This window comes from Sabethes cyaneus, chromosome 2, assembly GCF_943734655.1.
Source record: "Sabethes cyaneus chromosome 2, idSabCyanKW18_F2, whole genome shotgun sequence".
Taxonomy (NCBI): domain Eukaryota; kingdom Metazoa; phylum Arthropoda; class Insecta; order Diptera; family Culicidae; genus Sabethes; species Sabethes cyaneus.
Genome location: NC_071354.1, coordinates 108,775,001 through 108,797,878, shown reverse-complemented (window position 1 = coordinate 108,797,878; position 22,878 = coordinate 108,775,001). Strand labels below are relative to the sequence as shown.

General features: G+C 35.3%; 1 protein-coding gene across 1 annotated transcript in view; it reads right to left on the bottom strand.

Annotated features, from left to right (window-relative positions):
* Nucleotides 1-18,755, bottom strand: part of LOC128735848 (aryl hydrocarbon receptor protein 1) — a 127,023-nt gene extending 108,268 nt beyond the window's left edge. Inside the window, exon 1 of the mRNA XM_053830331.1 lies at nt 18,700-18,755. Within this exon, the coding sequence (XP_053686306.1) occupies nt 18,700-18,755 (56 nt within the window). The remainder of the gene's footprint in view (nt 1-18,699) is intronic.
* Between the last annotated feature and the right edge of the window lie 4,123 nt (nt 18,756-22,878).

Here is a 22,878-nt window from a genome sequence, read left to right as displayed (position 1 = left end):
TACCATAACAAAATCTCCCCTTACAAAATGAAACAAAATTAATGGACAGAGGAGTGCCTTCTAAACCGATAGGACACCTGAATGTAATTAACTATATACGTACCTATATACCAAAAGTGCAACTTAGTAGAATATACATATTTAATATTAGGGTAAAATTCCTAATTGTGCAAACATGCAAACTGCTTGATGTTGATTGAAATAAAATATTCGTTTTCTTTTGAGAGCTATTATACGAGTTCGCTAAAGAACTGAAATTTGAAAATATATGATATGACATAGAAGGCCACCCAAAAACGGCTTGGGCACCTATCATCAAAACAAATATTAAGTATTTCATAATGAAATCTTTTTAGTTCGGTTTTTATTAACAGCAATATCTTAGATATTTCATACTTATCCGCAGGGGAGAAACTACTACATTGAGACACTTTTTTCCAAAAATTTTAAATTTTTTTTGTTGACAGCTACCAACGAGCTCCGATCCTTTTGAAAGGTATATATCCTTCTAGTTGTTTGAAAAAAAGTTTCAATCGTTTTGGTTATAAGCCAAATTAGTTATAAGCACAAATATGCAGATGGAGTTTAGTCCCACTTTTAACCAATAGGTGGGAACGGAAGAGTGAGACAACGAGCATTGCATACTACTCTCACCTTCGCTAAGTATATACTTTTGCCCTAATATCAAGAACTTTTCAGTTCAGGCAATCTACATTTTTCGCATTAAGCATTTATTCTTCCCCAACATTGCATACTGAGACATCTATTTGAAACCAATTTAAACCATATTTTTTGATAATCTATACCTATAAAGAAGGATTTCTGTCTGTCTGTCTGTCTGTCTGTCTGTCCTGTGTTCCTTATAGAATCAAAAACTACTGAACCAATCGGCGTGAAAATTTGCATGTAGAGGTTTTTGGGGCCAGGAAAGGTTTTAGTGATAGTTAGAGACCCCTCCCCCCACTAAGAGGGGGGGCTCCCATACAAATGAAACACAAATTTCTGCATAACTCGAGAACTAATCAAGCAAGTAGAACCAAATTTGGCATGTGGGTGTTTTCGGTGACAAGAATTTATTCTAGGGTAATTTGAGACCCCTCCCCTCTTTATAAGGGGAATTATAACTCTTCTCCCCTTTAAGAGGGGGGGGTTTCCATACAAATTTCCTCATAACTCGAGAACTAATCAAGCAAATGGAACCAAATTTGGCATGTGTGTGTTTTTGGAGACAAAACTTTTTTCTATGATGAATTGGGACCCCTCCCCACTTTAAGTGGGGGGGGGGCTCCTATACAAACGAAATACAAATTTCCTTATAACTCGAGAGCTACTCCAGCAAATGGAACCAAATTTGGCATGTAGGTGTTTTTGGAGGCAAGAATTTTTTCTATGATGAATAAGAACATCTCACCACTTTAGGAGGGGGGGGCTCCTATACAAATGAAATACAAATTTCCTCATAACTCGAGAACTAATCAAGCAAATAGAACCAAATTTGGCATGTGGGTGTTTTCGGTGACAAGAATTTATTCTATGGTAAATTGAGACCCCTCCCTCTTTATAAGGGGAATTGTAACTCCTCTCCCCTTTAAGAGGGGGGGCTTCCATACAAATTTCCTCATAACTCGAGAACTAATCAAGCAAATGCAACCAAATTTGGCATGTGAAGGTTTTCGAGAGCAAGAAAATTTTCTATGGTGAATTAGGACCCCTCCCCAAGTTAAGAGGAGGGGCTCCTGTACAAATGAAATACAAATTTCCTCATAACTCGAGAACTAATCCAGCAAATCGAACCAAATTTGGCGAGTAGGTGTTTTTGGAGGCAAGAATTTTTTCTGTGATGAATTAGGACCTCTTCCCACATTAGGAGGGGGGGCTCCAATACAAATGAAATACAAATTTCCCCATAACTCGAGAACTAATCAAGCAAATAGAACCAAATTCGGCATGTGGAGGTTTTTGGAGGCAAAAATATTTTCTACGGTGAATTAGGATCCTTCCACACTTCAAGAGGGGGGGCTTCTACACAAATGAAATACAAATTTCCTCATAATTCGAGAACTAATCAAGCAAATGGAACCATATTTGGCATGTGGGTGTTTTTGGAGGCAACCATTTTTCCCATTATGAATTAGGACTTCTTACCTTTTTAGGAGGGGGGGGGCTCCCATTCAAACGAAATACAAATTTTCTCATAACTTTAGAACTAATCAAGCAAATGGAACCAAATTTGGCATGTGAGAGTTTTAGATGGCAGAATTTTTTTTCTGTGGTGTATTACGACCCCTTTCCCTTTTAAGAGGGTGGGCTCCCATACAAATGAAATACAAATTTCCTTATAATTTGAGTACTAATCAAGCAAATGGAACCAAATTTAGCATGTAGGAGATTTTTGAGTCTTGAATTTATTTTATGATAGAGACCTCTCACCCCTGTGGTAGGGGGATATGGACTCTCATACAAATAAAACAGAAATTTTTGCGAAACTCAAAAACTAATCCAACTCGAGAAATTCGAGACTCTTCCATAAAACTTTAATCAATAACAAGACCACAAAAACTATCTATAGTAACACTAGATCACTCAGGACGAGCCGGTCGCGAGTGTTGCCGGTGACCCGCCGTCGGAAGCGCCGCCCACTGGGGGGCTTGCAAAACTCGAGATAGTGACAAATATCATCCGAGATTCATGATTTATGTACAACACAGGTTAATTTGTGGCAATACGAAGTTTGTCGGGTCAGCTAGTAAAGAATAATTTAAAGGTCATGCTGTTTATTGTGTCTATAAAGCATACATTATTGTTGGGTATGATTGAAAATTCCGATTATTTTCACATATGCATTTATACATATATAAAGCACAAATCCTGGACATCTGACTTTTAACTTACACTTCCGAATTTATTTACAGTCAATCCCTTTGGATTGATTTGCAATTAAACACACACAAAAAAAATCAATTTGCATGGCGCAAGTCATGTCTCAGTGTCACCCACGTCTCTGTGTCTCACCGTTGCCAATAGGAATGCTTTACGTAAAATAGTGAACTAGCGGAGTGGACAAACAATTCGATTGTCATAGTTTTTTAAATATTAACCCTTATTACTATGTGATGCCATGCACCAATTTAAATTTAATTTTTATTTTGTTGTTGAAAATCACCTGACAATTGTAGCAAAAAAATTTACTTTGACCCCCCCTCAACCTGATGTAACGATGTAGGTACAGTGGAATAATTAATCGATTGGGGATTGGATCGATTAACTTTTCCGACATATTAACTTTTCTGAGTAGTCCCAAAAATCGTTGAGATTGATAAATACAGAGCGAAAAATAGATTTTCGGATTTAGGAAACACTTCTTAATGTACCTATGTGGAAGATGCAATAAAACGAAATATGTAGCTCTAGATCTTTATAAAGTAATACTAGTTTCTTTCAGTGAGTTCAAAATAGTCATACTAGTTTGATTATGTTCTTTCGGAATCTACATTTTGATAATGCTCGAGCGTATTTTTTGTTCGCTGCTGTTCCTTCTTTTTCATTTATGGTTCAAACTCGTGTCATTGATTTTTGAAATTTCAAAAGCTGTATTTGTGCTCAAAATAAAAGTTATGTTGACGCAAATATATTTAAAGTGTTGTAACAGGCAGAAAAAATGAAATGAGAATAGTTTAATGAAAATAACTATTATTTTGAAAACAAAAACTACTTCCGAAATCCGTCAAATGAATGACGCGTGTTTGAACCTTAAATACAATCTACGTTTGCGCTTTTCCAGCATGTTATTAAAAATCCTGAAGTAACTATGCGGCCGTATCAAAATATAGTTACAACTATCCGGTGCAAGAGTTTCATTTAATCGCTGCTTTGATGCGACACTGCATAAAACAGTGGAAAGGCGACAATAAGCCGAAAAAATGAAAAATAAGCATAGAAGAAAATCGCACGTATGTGAACGAACACTCGAAGAACCAGTGAATTAAAACTCTCTAAAAAGTTAAGGAAAAAATTACCTTTGTAGATCGTTGCATGAGAGCAAACATTCGCTTAACTTTTGCGATGAACCGTCAGATGAACCATCATAGCGTTTTACCGACTTACGTGGCTTTCCTGTCCTGCGTACTCCAGAAACAGTATTTTCCAAAGACTCTGTACAGCTTCCGTTTCTGCTTAAAAAAATGTTTGTAATAAACTTGCTTGCGAATAGTTGGGCATCTTAGGATGTGGTAAACCACCCTATTGACATCTGTATATCGAGCTGCAGTACGTGACAGAGACTGAATGTCCCGGGCTCAAAATTTGACAGCGGGCCCAAACCAATGTCTAGGCAGTCGAGTGAAACGTAGTTACGAAGTGCTATCTCATTTCTGCTCCCGCTATCATGTTGTCCCCCAAAACATGGTTGCCTGCCAATAGGGTATGGTAAACAGACGAAGCCGCAACATATTCGTGGAAGACCAGCCAATATTATGGACGCAGGACATCGCTCTCTTTCTCGTGCCTTCAACAACAAGCCCTCTGGTTTGACTGTCAATTGAGATGTGCACCAGACGAAATTTTGATTCTGTTTCTACAAAAATATTATGCAGATGGACGTGTTTTGACCGGATAAAGCATCATCGCATTACGCAAAAAAACACAACCGTTCTTGAATACCCATTCGATATCATTTCTACAGAAAAACCACAACCCGACAAATCTGTCTCAGTGCACCCAATCGAAGATTTCTTCGGGGTTTTGAGTTCCTTGGTACAAAAATAACAGGAGAGCCACAAATTGTAAACAGTTGACTGATGGAATCAAGAGATGCATTCGCAAAATTGACATGACGGCCGTACAACGCTCCTGTTCCGACATCAAACGGAAGCTTGACCGAACAGCCGATTACGGACCGTTTTCAAATGTACACAAACTTTTTTTCTACAATGGACAATGTATCTTTAATTTTGGTAAATCAGATCTTCTTCATGTATCTTTGTCTTTTTTTTTTGAAAGCTTGAGAAAAAAATTCCAAAATTTTAGTTATCACCCGTTAGTCCTACTAAAAAAAGTTACATGATGTTCCAAAGCCATGATTTGGCTGGATTTGCATATGATATGACTATTGGGGGCCTAGTGGTGCGATCCTATTGATGCTAACAGTCTCTCCCAGGCGAGACTCGAACATATAACGTAAAGCGTCCAGCGTCCAGCTAGACCAGCGTCGTGAGTCCAACTGGGAAGTCCATGCTCGCCTACTAATTTTGTATTCATAGTTTTGTATTACGCGCCCCGTTCCCCAAAAATTGATCACCTAATACTTGAATAGCCCCTTAAAAGGCAAGCTACCGTAAAGCTAAATAAAATTTAGTTCAATATATAATCAAATTATATAAATAAATATAAAAATATGGCGAAATGTATAATAAAATTGTCCGATCACACTATTGCTTGTTATTATTTGGTTATAATCGAAGAATTTTTTTTTTTTCATATTTGATTTGAAGGTAACTTCAAAGAAGAGAGATATCCACCTTGCTAATAGCTCATATTTATATCAAAACATTCTCTGTCTTCTTTATTTTCCCGTAAAAACTGTTCACTCCTGAAGTTGCAATGGGGTCACATTACGATACTTTCTGCAGCGCAGTGTTTACTGTGCAGCTCATTCAGTGTTAACTAATCTTTGATCAGCAAAAGAGACTGGAGCAAGCTGGTTGAAGCTTTTTTTATTTTGCTTTTCGCATCAAGTAATATCTGATTTGCCAGCCAAGTGAAAATACATAAATTTATTACCTATTGTTTGCTTATATTAATTATGAATTCGAACGTGCATAAATATCGGACGTATTGATACTGTAAGTAACTGAACTTTGAAAGATCATTTCGCTATTAATCGGATCAACTTCGCTAAAGTATTAAATGCGAATCTCCAGCGCTTCGTTAGTTTTTAAATGCAACTGTTTTGCTCGGAACCTTTGGGGCCAATTTTTTCTTCAAAAAACATTACACTATTTGAAATATTATTCGTACACACCAATTGTGGATTGGGTTTTTAAGGATTATTAATCCTTAAAAACCCAATTATTGCTTCGGGATTTTAAGATTGTATACACACATAAACATATTATATCGTGGACACTGTACAAATATCCAGTCTCCCAGTTGGTATGACACTTTGCTGCATAAATATAAATACCGTCTGTTGGGGTGAGATTATACCAAAAAAGCAAAAGTTTTTGTTCTTTAGCTTGTTATACACATAATTTAGCGAATAAGTTGATTTAAAGCCCGTCAATATATACTTGAATGTTTAGTTACCAACTGCCAGAGAGATGGTTTAATTACAATGAACATTGATAATATTAAAATTACATGAACCTTGGTACAATCTCACCCCTTCTAGGGGGTGACATTGTTCTAAAACACTAAAGTTAAAATAAATACCTAATAAAAAAACAGTAGCGTATCTATGAACAATACACATATAGAACAATATGAACTAGTCCGTTTGGGGCCGACCATGAATCACGTGGGCTACTGAAAGTCGGGGGGCGACCAAAAACAACGCACCGTGCAAATTATAATAAAACGTATGCTCGAAAACTACTCAGGGTTTCTACAACAACCAATAATAAGTACGAGGTTAATAGACAGCTACTAAATATGCAGTAGCGTCTTCAGGCTTTAGAAATGAGAAATCTCAGAAGACTTATCTATTTGATCATTCAACAAAGTTAATTGTTTACTTCGTTCAAGATACTGCAGCCAGAGAACACGAAATCAGCTTAACCTTTAAAACCGATCTTATATCTATGGTAAAACATATTTGTCTTATATTAAAAAGTTTATTCAAAGGATATGAAATTTCTAGAGGAAAAATAAAAGTGAATTTTAATTATTTAGCAGACTTACGATACTGTTTGCTATTTAAAAGATAATGCAATCTAAATTGTCAAAATATTGTGTTCCCTAGTAAGCCTTGCAAGATGTGTATGTGAATTTCACACGCCGAACCGATCGTTATAGCTTGGCACAATCTCACCTCGTGGAGCTCGGAAAGTGCAAAATTTAAAGAAAAAAATATTTTCGTAATCAAAAGCCGTCCAACGCATAATAACATTTCAATATATCGTAAATGAATACTTTATCTATCTTCAGAATAGCAAGTTGATGCGATTTCTTGTTTGGGTCTGTTTATATGGAACATTTTTTGACAACGTTATTTCCCAGTATTTTTAACCCTAAAGTTTGAAACCCTTTTTAAACCAAACTGTTCACTAATATTATTTGCGTTCCTCCCATATTATGAATAAATATGTTATGTTTCAAATCACTTTGGATTTGAGCCATCAGTTTGCTTAGATCAAATTTATTTCTGTAAACAAACATTGTTGGTTTTTGGCACAATCTCACCCCCGTGGCCCAATGCACCCCGGATGGCGGTATTACCATCGACGAACCGACATGACATCCCATACATTTTCGTTGAAAAACTTGTGTCCGAAAATTTGAATTAAAATATGTTAAACAGCAACACCATCTGCACAACGGATCGCTATTTATCTTGGAAAAGTAGAGAACAGGTTTGGCAGAATGTCATTCGTTAACTATGGGTGACCGACACGAAAAATAAAAACACAAACGGCACAAGTGGTTTATGCATCCTTGCCCTTTGTAAAAATTAGGTTATCCTTTGTTTTTGCAATACACAAAGAATTACCGGGTTATTTCCAATATTCATACAGATTTCCGGTGAAACAAACTGAATTTTGCATAAATCTATCTCCCGTACCTTGGTACATCGCTCTGCTGTTTGACATAAGCGATCGCTCGCTTGTAAACAAGTGGCCGTTTGCTTGCAAGAACTTGTGAGTCAAAAATGAACCGCCCCTGTTACGTCAGTTCGTCAGTGATATTACGGCAAAACGGTTATTCATCTACAACATAATTTAAATTTTCGTTTATCAACTCTAAACGAGAATTGAAAGTAAATAAAATTTAACTATGCCAATCTAATTAAAATATATTTTATTTTGTAAATTTATTTAATTAGGGGAGAGTAGTCAACAGTGAGGGTATGAAATGGGGAAGGCAACTAGGAAGAAGCGCCCAATATAGCTCTAGCCATCCCAAGCCCCTACCTAGCGCCTCCACGTGGCCATACCTGGAAATACTTCAATTTGTATAATTGAGTAGCCAAGCTAGGAGGTGCGGGGTCGTGCGGTTTTCAGTTCCTAACCTTACAATTGTAGTTTTAAGCAACCATTAAACCACACGACTTTATTTTCAAGTATTATATGATTTAAATTAATATTTTTGGCAAACTAATCTATTTTCAGAGAGCGAAATAAGGCGCTATATCCTTGGCCAATTGCAGCCTGGCTTCTGGTATAAATACCATTAGTTCATCCCTGAGGGTCCGGAGTATCACTTAACCTTTATTAGCAAAGATACTCCCAACGATTGTAAATAAATCATTATCTATGTATACGGGAAGCGTTTGGTACGGGAGGTCCACGCTTTCTTCCTTCCCCTTGATTTCAAGGAGTTTAATGGAATTAGATATTTTTTCTGGTTCCACTTGATTCCTTGGAATTCTCTCTGCGGTACATGCTGCGCAGTTGGCCTGGCCGTTGACAAGAAAAATGATTGATTCAAGTAATCGTCATTTTCCAGGATGCCTTCAAGAATTGGCTGCGTTAGTGTGAGATTAGATTAGATTAGATTAGATTAGATTAGATTAGGGGAGAGTAGTCAACAGTGAGACAACAGGAACAGTGAGTCAACGGAAATAGCTACGCCATAAAACATTCAAGTTCAAGTAATGTAGTTTGAGAAAAATTTGTTGATTTTTTTAATATATTTTTCAATAAAAATCGGTTTTGGGAGGGTCAAAGAAAATGTTTTTGCAATAATTTTTAAGTGATGTTTTGAACAACTATTTTGTTGTTGAAAATTTTATTAGGCCATTGCAAATAATTTTGAAAGTTTTTGCCACCCCCTCCCCCCTTGGAAATTGCCTTGAAAAATCGAGGGGCAAAAAAATAATTTGCAGGATTTGAGTTAATTTTTATTCATAATATCAATTGTCTGTGGGTTCTTCAGCCTGAAAAACACGAAAAATGTTTTCGTCTTTTTTCGTAGATTTTTGCATGGAAAATAATAACGTATATATTAAAAGCAAGAATAGATTTTGTTTTCACGTTTAAACTTTAAGTAAAAATGCCTAAAATCAATTTTTTTTTGCTCAATTAAAAAAATCTCTGTTTCCCCCCCCCCCCCCCCTTCAATGGCCCAACACCGGAAGGACAAAAACCTTTTTAAATATTTGTAATGGCCTTATTAAAATTAAAATTTTAAATTAAAATTACTGAATGGCATCACATAGTACTAAGAGGTAATATTTAAAAAAAATGACAATCGAAGTGTTTGCTAACTCCGCTAGTTCAATATTTTTCATAAAATATTTCTATTGGCATCTCACCGTTGCCATTATGCCACATTCTGAAGTTAAAAGTCAGATGTCCAAGATTTGTCCTTTATATGAGTACTAGCTGACCCGACAAACTTCGTATTGCCACAAATTAAACTGTGTTGTACATAAAGCATGAATCTCGGATGATCTTTGTAACAATTTCGAGTTTTGCAAGTTTCTGAGGAGTTCAACTTAGATGATTCATATTGGCAGTTACGTAACTATGAAATATAATAATTAATACAATCAAACTAAGACCATGTGTGTTTGGCATCAGGACTTGAGTCTTGACGTAGTTTAATTTTCGTATTGTGTCTCGTTCGGTGTGCATGTACCGTAAAACGGGGTATCATTGATCATTGGGGGTAACATTTATCAGTTCAGGAAAGTTGGCAGAAGCTGTTTATTTTACATATTTATGCGAATGGTCCATTTGATCAATGTTACCCCCGTTTTACGGTACCAAAGTTTGAGTTACGGTCGTTGATAATAAATAAATTGTTAAACGGTGCTACATACGGCACTATTTTTCGTGACTTCAAACATCACGGCACAAAGAGAGGATAGAGAGGAGATTATACAATACTATACAGTAAAAAGATTTGTCGAGACGGGATCTGTTGAAAACCGTAAAAAAACCGGAAGAAAACGAAGTGTGAGAACTGCAGATGTCAAAAAGGTGGTTCGAGAACCAGTTCGTCACAGTTGCGACCGGTCTGCATGGAAAATGGCAGTTCAGCTGAATATCAAAAGGAAAACTCTTCGTCGAATTTTCAAAATGGATCTGCATATGCAAGCATTCAAAAAACGTAAAATCAGTGGATTAACGGAGACAACAAAACAAAAACGGCAGGAAAGATGCAAACTGCTCTGTCGGCACGGTGTTTCCGAAATGATCTATTCTGATGAGAAGTTGTTTGTTCTTCAAACACTGCATCATGCTCAAAATGATCGGTTGTGGTCGGTTTCGATCATAGACGTTCCAAAGCACAAACGCAATGTACCACGATACTAAAATTCATCAACGGTCATGGTATGAAGCGGCATTTCAAAGAAAGCGAAACTTCCTCTATTATTTATTAACAAGGGTGTGAAAGTTAATGCAAAATACTATCTGGAAATGTCACAACTGTACAAAGCGTTTGAAGCGTGTTATCCAGGCAAAAGGCGATTTAATAGAGTAATGATTGTTTTTTTGCGTTCTGTATCCATGGGTAAACAACTTCTAAAAGTAAAATTCGAAATTCAGCCTTTAAGCATAAGCATAAGCATAGGATATCGCTTGTGTGCTGCTACTCTGTTATTGATCAGGACCGATGAAAATTGTAAAATGATGGCTGGAAAAAGCATACTTGGGACACCATGCTATTCCTAGTTATGCAACCTTATCAAGTCCCTGCATGCTGATCAATACCGACGCCGGCCACGTCCGAATTCGGGTCCTGGTGGGATGGGATCGTATGTTAGTCCAATACTTGTTGCAACTAAAGACCAGGGAATTCTCTGCATCTTCACAAGTATTTCGGGAAAGGAATTGTTATTAGTAGATGGGGGGAGTCCCAAGTAACACACAAAACAAGTTAGAAAATAATATTCGTGGAAAATAGTCGCTTAAGAGTACTATAAACGTACTTTGAAAACATATGTCGTTATTATTAAGGTTTTGAGATGTTTTGGGATAACATGAATTTTTTTGACAGCTCATATCAAATGTATAATGTTTGTTTTGTCAACTTGTCAACACGCAGTTTTTATTATGTCTCCATTATTAAATTTAAACTACTGGAAGAACAAGTTGTAGCTTGTGCTATAATAACGTTTTAAATTGGTATGAAATAACCTGATACATACTTCTTTCAATTCTTGTTTCATTAGACCTCAATTTTTTGCGCTTTTCAGGTAGTTGAGAAGTTCTGATATATGTAATATTATACTGTTCTATAACAAGCTGTGTTGCTTGGGGTTAGATGGATAATGTAAGTATGTAAGCAGCAGTTATATGAGACTAACCTGGATATTCGAAAATTTTCTTGTAAAGTCAGTAAATACGAAAATTAAAATATGAAGAATACCTTTTTAACAAATTTAGCCATACAACCATAATTTAATTTATATCGAAAAATACTATGCACATGCGAGATATACGGCTCGAAAACTACGTGACAACTTGAACTTATTATACCTGAAAATAAAAATAAGGGACAATGAAACTAGTCAATATAGTTCCAAAGTTGATAAGCATTTCCTCTTACCAACGCTAATATGTAGAGATATAGCGCCCTACATGCTTGGTAATATTCAAAATTCAGCCATTATTTACACAAATATATGACTTTGTTTTTGTTCGAATACATATGTGTCACACTGTATAACATTTCGCCGAATACCATTTCGCGAAAAACCTTAAGCGGACTGTACCATTTCACGAAAAACTTTTTCGTGGAATGAACCATTTCGCAGGGGTGATCCTCTCCTTACTCGTTGTCGGTCGTTCGGATCCTACTGAAGGAGAGTAATAGATGTCAGTAGACCTAGGAAAACAAATAAACCTAGACAGTGGTGATTTCTTCGGCGGGTCGTCGGCAACACTCGCGGCCTACGGCCGTATCGCCCTGAATCAGCTAGTGTTACTATAGATAGTTTTTTGTTGTCTTATAAGGCCATTGCAAATTATGTTTAAAGTTTTTGAAATTGACTTTAAAATCGGTGGGCAAAAAATAATATGCAAGTCGAATTTTTTTTAATAAAATAAAATAAATTTGTCTGTGGGCTCTATAGCCTAAAGAACTCGAAAAATGAGTGTACGGAGTGTTAGCGCGTCTAACACCAAACAGAAATGGAAATTCAAACAATAGAATTTGCAAAAATCGGCATTTTTTCCTTCTTTTCGTAGGTTTTTGCATGGAAAACTATAACAAATATATGAAAAGCAAGAATAGATTTGGTTTTCACGTTTAACTTTAAGTAAAAATGTATTATTTTTGCTCGATTAAAAAAATCTCTTACCCTTCAGTTGCCCAACACGGGGAGAACAAAAACTTTATAAAATATTCATAATAGCCTTATTGACTAATATTTTATGGAAGAATCTAAAATTACTCGAGTTCGATTAGTTTTTGAGTTACGCAAAAATATTTGTTTTATTTGTATGAGAACCCTCTTATCCATAGGAGTAAGGGGTCTCAAACCATCATAAAATAAATTCATGCCTCCAACATCCCTCACATGCCTAATTTGGTTTCATTAGCTTGATTAGTTTTCGAGTTATGAGGAAATTTGTGTTTCATTTGTATAGGAACTGTTAGAGGACAGAGGGGTCTCAGTACACCATATAAAAAATTCCTGTTTCCTAAAAGTCTCGCATGCTAAATTTGGTTCCATTAGTGCTCGAGTTATGAGGAAATTTGTATTTTATTTGTATAGGCGCCCCCTTCTTAAAGGGGGGATAGGTTCTAATTCACCATAGAAAAAAATTTTGCCTCCAAAACCCTCACATGCCAAATTTGGTTCCATTTGCTCGATTAGTTCTCGAGTCATGAGGAAATTTGTATTTTATTTGTATGGGCGCCCCCTTCTTAAAGGGGGGATAGGTTCTAATTCACCATAGAAAAAAATTCTAGCTTCCGAAAACCCTCACATGCCAAATTTCGATCCATTTGCTTGATTAGTTCTCGAGATAAGAGGAAACTTGTATTTCATTTGTATGGGAACCTCCCCTCTTAAAGGAGGGAGGCGTCATAATTCATCATAGAAGAAATTTTTGCTCTCAAAAACACCCACATGCAAAATTTGGTTCCATTTGCTTGATTAGTTTTCGAGTGTTGAGAGAATTTGTATTTCATTTGTTTGGGAGCCCCCTCTTAAAAGGGGGAGGGGTTATAATTCACCATAGAAAAAATTGCTCCCTCCTAAGACCCCACATGCCAAATTTGGGCCCATTTGCTTGATTAGTTCTCAAGTTATGAGAAAGTTTGTGTTTCATTTGTTTGCCCCCCCCCCCTCCTAAAAATCTTGCCACCAAAAACCTCCACATGCCAAATTTGGTTCCATTTGCTTGATTAGTTCTCAAGGAAACTTGCATTTTATTTCTATGGGAGAACCCCCCCCCCCCCCCCCCGCCTTAAAGGGGAGAGTGGTCATAATTGCAGACAGACAGAAATCCATTTTTGTAGGTATGGTAAATGTAAATGTGATGTAAATGTAAATGTGGTAAATGTGAAAATAATCGGAATTTTCAATTGACGAATTCGACAGAAACTTGTGCGCTGACGGTGTTGGTCTTTGGAACTATCCAAACGGTAAGAACGTTGACAGTTTGCTTGAAGAGTCGGAAAAAAGGTAACTTTTTTAATTTTTTCAATGTAGTAAAACAATGTAGGGTACGGGAGGGTATTTTCAGCAGGTTTCTAAATTCAGCCTCTGTTTTCGCCAATGAAAATACTTTGCCGGCATACAATTTTAATATGTTATAACTATTTTTTCAAGATTGTAAGTATTCTACTATTTTTTGTTCAAAGAACGTCAAAACCACCTGTTCTTCCACTAGAACTAGGCCATAGGCCGAAAAAATGGATGCCATCGCTTAATGGGCTGAAAATACCCTCCCGTACCCTACAAGTAAAATTAGTTTTGCAAAATGTAAGAAAATTGTGTACTCTAGTTTTGGTATATACTTTGTCAATGGTTTGTTTACGGTATATACGAGAAAATAATGTTTTTGTATATTTATGCGACAAAAGACAGGTTATATATCACGGTAAATTATAAAAGCTCACAGGTTCAAGTGGTAAAAAACATGTTTTTTGTGAAATCAGCCTACTGCAAGCAAGATACAGGATAACCAAAGAGAACATTCATATTTTTATGTATTGCCGAAGCAACATGGTTCGCTAAGACTGAATCTCTAGAACTTTGACTTGAACCGTACAATATAAGCATAAAGATTTTGCAAAGTAGAAAAACATTCCAATAATACGCAAAAACCGAATTAGGATCCCTGCTGTGTTCGATTAGTTAAGTTGCCACACCAACTTTTACAGTATTTTTCAAATTTATTCTCTTTCAATTCACTATTTTAAAAGTATTTTTAAAACACCTTGTAAAACAGCAAATTTTTTACAAAACCTGATGAAAATTTAGTAAAGTTTTCAATCACAACTCCATAGCTAAAATTTAATTGACTGAAAATTATTTACTACGACTTCGACTTTTAAATTATTCTTAGAAAAAAACTGATGTAATTAGTATCCATTCAAAACTTATTCTACGATGCAGCAATACTTATTATCGGATTTCAAAGAACATCGACTTTCATGAGTTTTTTTTTCAAACTATTTTACTATATTTTACATTACATATTTATTTTGAATATATAACACTGGACTTTGGAACTCGCATACCATCGCATTCCTGCGGAGGTATATATCGAGCACCAAACGACTGCAGAACCTCCCTCGTAGTTTTAGATCGTTATCTAGAAGCAATTCTCACTAACTGGAGCTCTAAAATATTAGGTTCGATTCCCAATCTAGTCCAGATAATTTTCGGGTTGCAAACGTTTTGGCCGAGCCTAGGATAGTTTCTAAAACTTTGGTATTCGCTTGAAAGTTTAATTTGTTTGTGTTAGAAGCCACCTCGTTATTTGCTTTTACCACCTAGCTACATTGTTATATCACAAATATCTCAAGTAGATAAATCGTCCCGCTAAAACCGTTACAGGAGTATGAGGTGGGACCATCATCATCATCATCATCATCATCATCATCATCATCATCATCATCATCATCATCATCATCATCATCATCATCATCATCATCAACAACAACAATTCCTTACGTGCGGAATGAAATGGGGAAGGCTTAGGTAACGCGTCAAACACAGCACTAGCCATCCCAAGTCCCTACCTAGGTTTCGTATTCTACTAAGGCGTTCCAAAAACTTCAGTTTCAGAACTGTGTTCAATGGTACCTAACTCTCAGTCCGAGGTTCATAGTGACTCCTAAACCTTTATACTATATATTTATATAACAGAACGGCATAAATAAATAAAATTTTCACTGACCAGCTAAAAATTCACATCGATTTTATTTTTTGCCAAAGCAAACTGATGTGCATCATTTACACTACACACATATGCAAGGCAGAAGCGCCAAGAACGTTTTTAGCATATTGAATAAGAATCCGTGCTGAATTAATTGCTGCGCTCAATTCCGCTCACTTATGCTCATAGGACTACACTGCCTCATAGAAGCAAAATCTGTAAAAGTCGTGTTTGTAACATTTGTAGAGCTGAGTGTAATCTATCATCTTTCTTATCAGAGTACTTCACTATTTGTTCAATTTCTGCTGCAAAAGGTCTGTAAACTTTATTATTATTAACTGAACACTCGTTTGCCAATGAAAAGGTTACAACCTTACTACAGCGTAAATACAAAATATAATACAGTATTCTTTTCAGAAAGATTGTAAATTCTACAACTGTCACATACATAACTTTTACAAATTTTATGGGGCAGTACAATACAATGAGCGTAAGCGAGTGTAACTAATCACGGGAATCATCAACATATAAACCAGCTGACCTCTTTTCGGCCGGTAGTTGCAGTCCTTTGACAAAGGCCATAGGAACTGCTGTTTGCTCAATGCAAGTTTTCAATTTTCTTCCAATGGATTTATCTGATCTGATTGGGATTCTAATAAATTTAGCTTGATTGTTTATTAATCTTCCATTTCTCGCGCCAACTTTTGTAACACGGATACTCGCGCGTTGTATTTTGTACAACACTCTTTATCTCGGAATATATCGGAATCCTGGCTATATAGAAAGTTACTGTCTTCAGCAAAGTTAATCAGTAGGTTAAGACCTTTCGTTTGGGGAACAGAATTTTATAAGTTTGTCACCAGGCGGCGCCGAAACCCGCTGTAAATTGTACATCTTACAATTGCGGCCATATACAAGTACATAGCTGTATTCGGAAAGATCCTTTTATCGTTCCTAAATGATGTAGCATTCTATTGATTAAATTTTTTTCTATCAGTTTTCATGTTTTCTTAGATATTTTTCACATAAAACATCTCAACACATAAAGTGTGATAACATTTCTGCTGTTGGCAGAAAGAGGGGCATCTGTGGTTAGAAACTAGGGCTGATGTGGTGTTTTGACTTACTTGGGCAGGATGTTTAGAAAGTTTTTTGCACAGTGATGATACATACTGTGAAAATTGGATACTTCCGTTCATCAGCCTAGCATTTTTGGTCTACTAAAACATTTTCTGAAAACAGGGGTGACCCGTTTCGAGTGATTTTGGTTCGTTTCGACCACGTTAAACGAATGGGCGAAACGAACCAAAACACTCGAAACGAGAATCGCAATGTCACCCCAGGATCTTACAAATAAACAGATTCCGTAGATAGAACCCATTCAGAAAACGTGCCCATACACTAGCGCCATGAAGTCACGAAATTATGAATTTTTGCACACCTGTGCAATGACCATCAACTGCTGAATAGCTTTGCAGTATACAGAAACCATTTTCCCTTATAAAAAAATAAGAGAAAATTCCAGTAGGGACCAAGTGCGGTACCCGTCACACGCCGCTTACTTCGTTGCTATCATTTCGGTTTATACTCATCTATTTTGCTGAACAGTTTAAAGCATTAATGTATTGAATAATTATGTCATTTTGTTCATAATAAGTTTATTGAAGAATACATTTTGGTTTGACATCGATCTGTTTCTTTAAAACAAAATGGCATCCAAAAATCTACAAGTGTTGTACTAATTATAACGGCGCGAGTAACGGAAGGTTAAGTAACTTTAAAATTACGGTCGGTGCACGCGCAAAAGTTTGACACAGGTGCTTGTTGTCTGCTGCAAATAGAATGCACACAGGCTGAAAATAGGATTGAGCGGCATAAAATAATCAACGCAAGCTCATCATTTATCAAGCCGATAGGCGATAACTCAAATACAAAAGTGTTTTTTATTAATACCAAAATGCATTCAGATACAGGGATACTTCGATATAAGACAATTTATCATTTCAAAAAGTTGCAATTTCGCTCTACGTTGTGTGTTTATATTTTTTTTAACTATGCATTATTTTTTGAGCAACGTTTTTGTTACAATTTCTAAAATTATCTTGAAATCATGAACATCATCATGTCGCTGCTTTTGGAATGAAGTTTGGCTCTGCTGTCTTTGACAACTATGGCAAAGGAATTTGTCCTATATCGAGGTTAAATATGTCTTGTATCGAGTTGTTTTATATCGAGGTTGTTTTTATGTATCACCTTGTATCAAACAAATAGAATGTCATGGGGTCAGTCCCGGCGTAGTGGTTAGCAGTCACGCCGAGGACCCGGGTTCAAATCCCAACCCCGCAGAAGTTACGAATGACCCAAGCTGATTAAAGCGATTATAATCAAAAACAAAATAAATAGAATTCAACAATAACTTGTGAATATTGTTCAAGATACTGCTTAAGGGGGACTCTGGAAGGTCCCACCATGTAACTTTTCAACGAAATCAGATATCGAAAAATGAAAATAGTAACTTCCCGAGCAAGGTTAGACAACAACAGTAAACCAAATTTACTACATATTTTGCAGATATCAATTAGAAATCATGTTTTGATACCGCGTCCAAATGGCACTAGTAGTAGTATTAGTAAATTAGTATTCCGTTTGAAATTTTTGATAACAAAAGTAATATTCGGTTTCATTTCACGGTGTGGAATTTTTGCTATCAATTTTGATGTTTTAACCACGAAGTCGACCAAAATGAAATCAGACCGAGTAATCAAAATCAGTTACATCAAGGTATCAAATTTTGTTTTCAATTTGCTCTAAAACTTTGCTCGGGTTACTGTATACAATTTTGATTTAAACGTAAAAACAAGTTCTGTAACTTATGGTATAAGAATTATGAACATCCGGCGCTTACCAGTTCGTATTATACTATTCTAAACCGCATATGGATTTTAGGAATTTTGAAATGTGACGTGACACAGTTTTATTCGTAGATTTATCGTAAGCGTTTGCAAATAGCGGAGTTGATTTTCAAAATATATATAAACCCTGCTACATCCTTGTGAACAACTGCTAAACGACTATAATTTCGCTCGAATAAAAAGTGTCTCTTTGAACATGTGAATTTTATGCATAAATATTCAACTAATAATTTAAAACCACAATCATTACATAGGTGACCCTTCGTAAGGTCTAAATTAACACCAACCTCTTTCCATTTCGTCTTCTACGTTTAGTAGCATACACGGTTCCGAGTTGACTCATATTCGCTGCTAGTTTTGGAGATTCTTTTCAAAAGTGGTTAATATCACGAGGCATAAATTTCATAGGATAACAAAGTAGTTGACTATTTTATCGACAACACTACACTGCCAATATCCTTCAAATCAGCATTAAGCTTAAAACACCACACATTTTTAATTTGTTTTTTTTTTAATTTTCAATTTTTTTCTTTACACAAATATATACAAACTTTTCTATGTTTGTTTTTTTATTATTATCACACTGCAACATACAATTACATACTTTTATGTTTTACTAATTCGTCGTGTCGTGAAATTAACTGGTACTTGTTTTCATTTAATATTGCTTCTTTATAAAAAAAAATTGGGGCAGGTTTTCAAATTCACTTTTTCCGATGAACATAGAAATATGAAAAACAATCCAACATGTTGTTGTCACAGCTAATATCCAATTCGAGACCTGTTTATTATTGATGTAATTGTGTATAAATATACATTTTCCAAAAGAAAATCAATATGATTTAGCAGTTGAATCGATGAAGGTAACTATAGCACCAGCACGCGATATGCAACTAACCGCAACTACAGCCTATCCGAATGCCATCGTAGTAAAGACTAATGCATGGTAAACGAAGCGATGGAACGAATCACGCAATTCGCCACCAGTAGTGTCTAGTTCTCCCTGCGTGCGTTCAATATACGGGTAACAGAAAAGAACGGCAAGCGCAAACATATTTAGAGTGAAAATTCAACTAAGAGAAAAAAGAGCAAGGTAGCGGAAATAGAAAGAGAGCACTATATGACTGTCAGAGAGTATGTTAAGTAAATTTGCTTAAGAGAGCTAAAATGGGCGTGACAACTCAAACCATTCAAAAATCATGAATGAAATCTCTTACGCTTTTACTTGGTATAACGAATATGCGGTTCTATTGATGACGTTTATGTGTTTGTTTCTTTTCGATCCTAACTTCTGTGATTGGATGGGTTCAACGACGGAAAAGCAACGAATTGCACTGCATAGGAAACTTTCTAGACAAGGACACGCCTTGGATTGATGTACAGTGGCTATTTGTTGACGGGTTCTTCAGATAGTGCAATGACGTGATCTTGATCTAAGAATACGCTTTCAGGGGGATCCTATCTCTGGAAAGTCGAAAAATCAATTTTTTTTCTTTTGCACTTTCGGGATGTTTCGGGTACCTTCAGAAATGCTGTGACATCTTATCTCATAGAAAAGTTATAGCAAAAACTATGTGGTCACCTCAAGGGAAGTACAGGGCTATGTGACTATTTCAAACGCGTTTTTCTTAAAACCATGGTTGCAGCTGGCGATATGTATATCTCCGAATCTAATGAACCGATTTGACTGTATTTTTTTTCAGCATGTGGAAATGAACTATCTCATTTCTACGCAGCCGTTTTTCGATATCTCAAGTTTCATTTTTTACTAGCTGACCCGGCAAACTTCGTACTGCCACCAATTGTATTAAAAGACGTAAATTGTTAATGGCGGATGTATTCAAAGTAAAGGTTACGTTTTGTACTTGTTTTGAAAAGTTTGAGGGAATGGTTAATTAACTGCCGGATTTTCACAAAACGTCTGTAGGTTTAGCAATTAGTTAGAAACCCAACTAACGTTTAACAAATGCTGTATATGTAATTGCTTATTAATATAACATTGGCTATATAACGGTTGAATAATCTACTATTCAAATAAAATGTTTGTTGGGAATAGCAATCTTTACGAAATCGTAACATTTATTGCCAAATATCCGTTAAAAACTTGTGAAAAATGACGATTTTTCAATTCGCAGTACTCAACAATTGTGCTGGGTGTCAATTTATTTTGTGGAAAAGTAAACTCGATGGCGCCTAAATTCGTTTTCTGCGGTTAACCTTAACCGACTAACGATATGCAATATATATTCAAAACTTATTGAGAACAGAATCATTGCGCCATCAACTATATTTTCATTTCCGCCCTCAAACGCTTTCTATTTGCCTTTGTGCATTTGCCCATTATTAGGTTGAAATTTTACATGTTGTTTTTTACGCAAATTATTGGTTAAACATTTTTTTAGTACATAAAATATATTGTTCACTTGACAGTCAGATAAGCCATCTGACTGTCAAGTGAACAATATATTTTATGTACTAAAAAAAATGTAAATAAAATTTTACGTATATTTTATTCAGTTAATTTAGTGTGTAAAACATTTGTAAACATGCATTAGATACGCACCTAACGCAGAAAGTTTCCAGAAAGTTTCTTATGTAAAAAAAGTCTGCGAAACACGATGAAGTTGAAATTCTTGCGTTAAAATTGTCTTCATTGAGAGTATAATGTAAATTTAGTTTTCAAATTGAGTTTAAAAATATTTGGCAGCACTAGTGCTCAAAACTAATATCTTTTTCGAATTCTTTGGGTGATTTCCTTTGAAAATGTGAAAATAGTATCTTTCTAAACTTAATATTTCCGGAGATATAAGCAGAAGTAAAAAAAATTTACATAAAAATGGGGTATCGCTTGCTTTAAAACGCTGTATCTCGGGTTTGGCGAAAAATACCTCAAGGCGATAAGTGATTATCATGTAAAAAATTCTGCAAAACACGATGAAGTTGGAGTTTTTGAGATCAAATTGTCTTCATCGAGAGAAAAATGAAAATTTAGTTTTCAAATTGAGTTTAAAAATATTTGGCAGCGCTGGTGCTTAAAAATAACATTTTTTTCGAATTCCTTGGATAATTTCCTGGAAAATAGTGTCTTTCTAAACCCAATACTTCCGGAGATATAAGTAAAAGAAAATAAGAGGTTTTGATAAAAAAGAGTATTTTCCTTAACCCGTTTTCTCCCAGCGCACATAAGAAGGGCCCCATATAAAGTAGCGGCCAAAATTGCCGAATGTAAAATTTCACGTTTAAGTACATGTTTAAACGCGGTTTTGTAGTAAATTATCTATATTTTTATGATTCGCGAATTAAATTTTGATAGAAAAAAAATATCATGTAGAAATAAGCCGTCAAAGTTGCCCATTTCAAAAGTTTGAAAAATAAGTCATTTTCAAAAAGTCAAAAAATTAAATAGTTATCGAGGATGTAAATATTATTGTTATATATCATTTTAAAACTGATATCTTGGTCTATTAAAAACTGAAATGAAAACAAATTTAAACTCAATGAGGAGCACCATAGGCTACTTATAATAAAAATGAAATTCTCATAAACTTTAATCAAAAAAACAACTCTTGTCGCCTCTTGTCGCCGCAGTTTCTTAAAGTGCGTCTGAAAGCTCGAAGTATGTTTTATCAAAACATGAATTAAAAATTTGCTATAATTTGACGTTTTCCGAAAAAACAAATTTTTAAAATTGTCATATTTTTAGCATATCTTTAAAATTTTAAGTACTCTTTCAACAAATTTGATTATCTTTGTTACTAAATTTATTTAGTACCTGAAGAGAGTTTCAATGAGAGAATGGGAGAATCCCCGCGAGAAAAAAAATTTTTTTTTTGTCAAGCAAATATTTATATCGAAAACATTTGATCATTTTTCCCCAAATCACCCTAAATATGAGTTATTATAAGTTTAAATCATTTCTTTTGTAACAAATATAATCTAGAATCAATTTGAAATTAAAAAATAATTTTGGCCAAAAATCGCAATTTTCCGACTATTGTGCAGCGTTGCGTAAACGCAACACATTTTCATTCGATTCTAGAGGAGGCCCGGCTTAAGATATCAACTTGGACCCTGAGAAACAAAGAAAGATTGGAAAAACATCTAATCGACCTTTTTTTGCTCAACATGTAACATAATTACAGCTGTGACAAAACAACAGGTTTTGCTATTTTTCAGATATTTAACGAAAAATGCTCATAAAACTCGATTTTACCTCTATTAACGCCTGATCTGGTAATCAGTGTTAGTAAGGATGGGTTGCTTACCAAAAAATACTTTGTTTCACAATTTTGATTATTTTCGTAATTTTAGGATAGGTTTTACGCGTTTTTAGTAAACAAATTAATATAAATCTTATCATTCGCTTGTTCAAAATATCCCGGAAACATTATAAAAGTTTACGTAACATAGAATTCACAGCTTCAAACACTGATGGCAGATGGAGCAGCCGTTGCGATAAAAGCGTA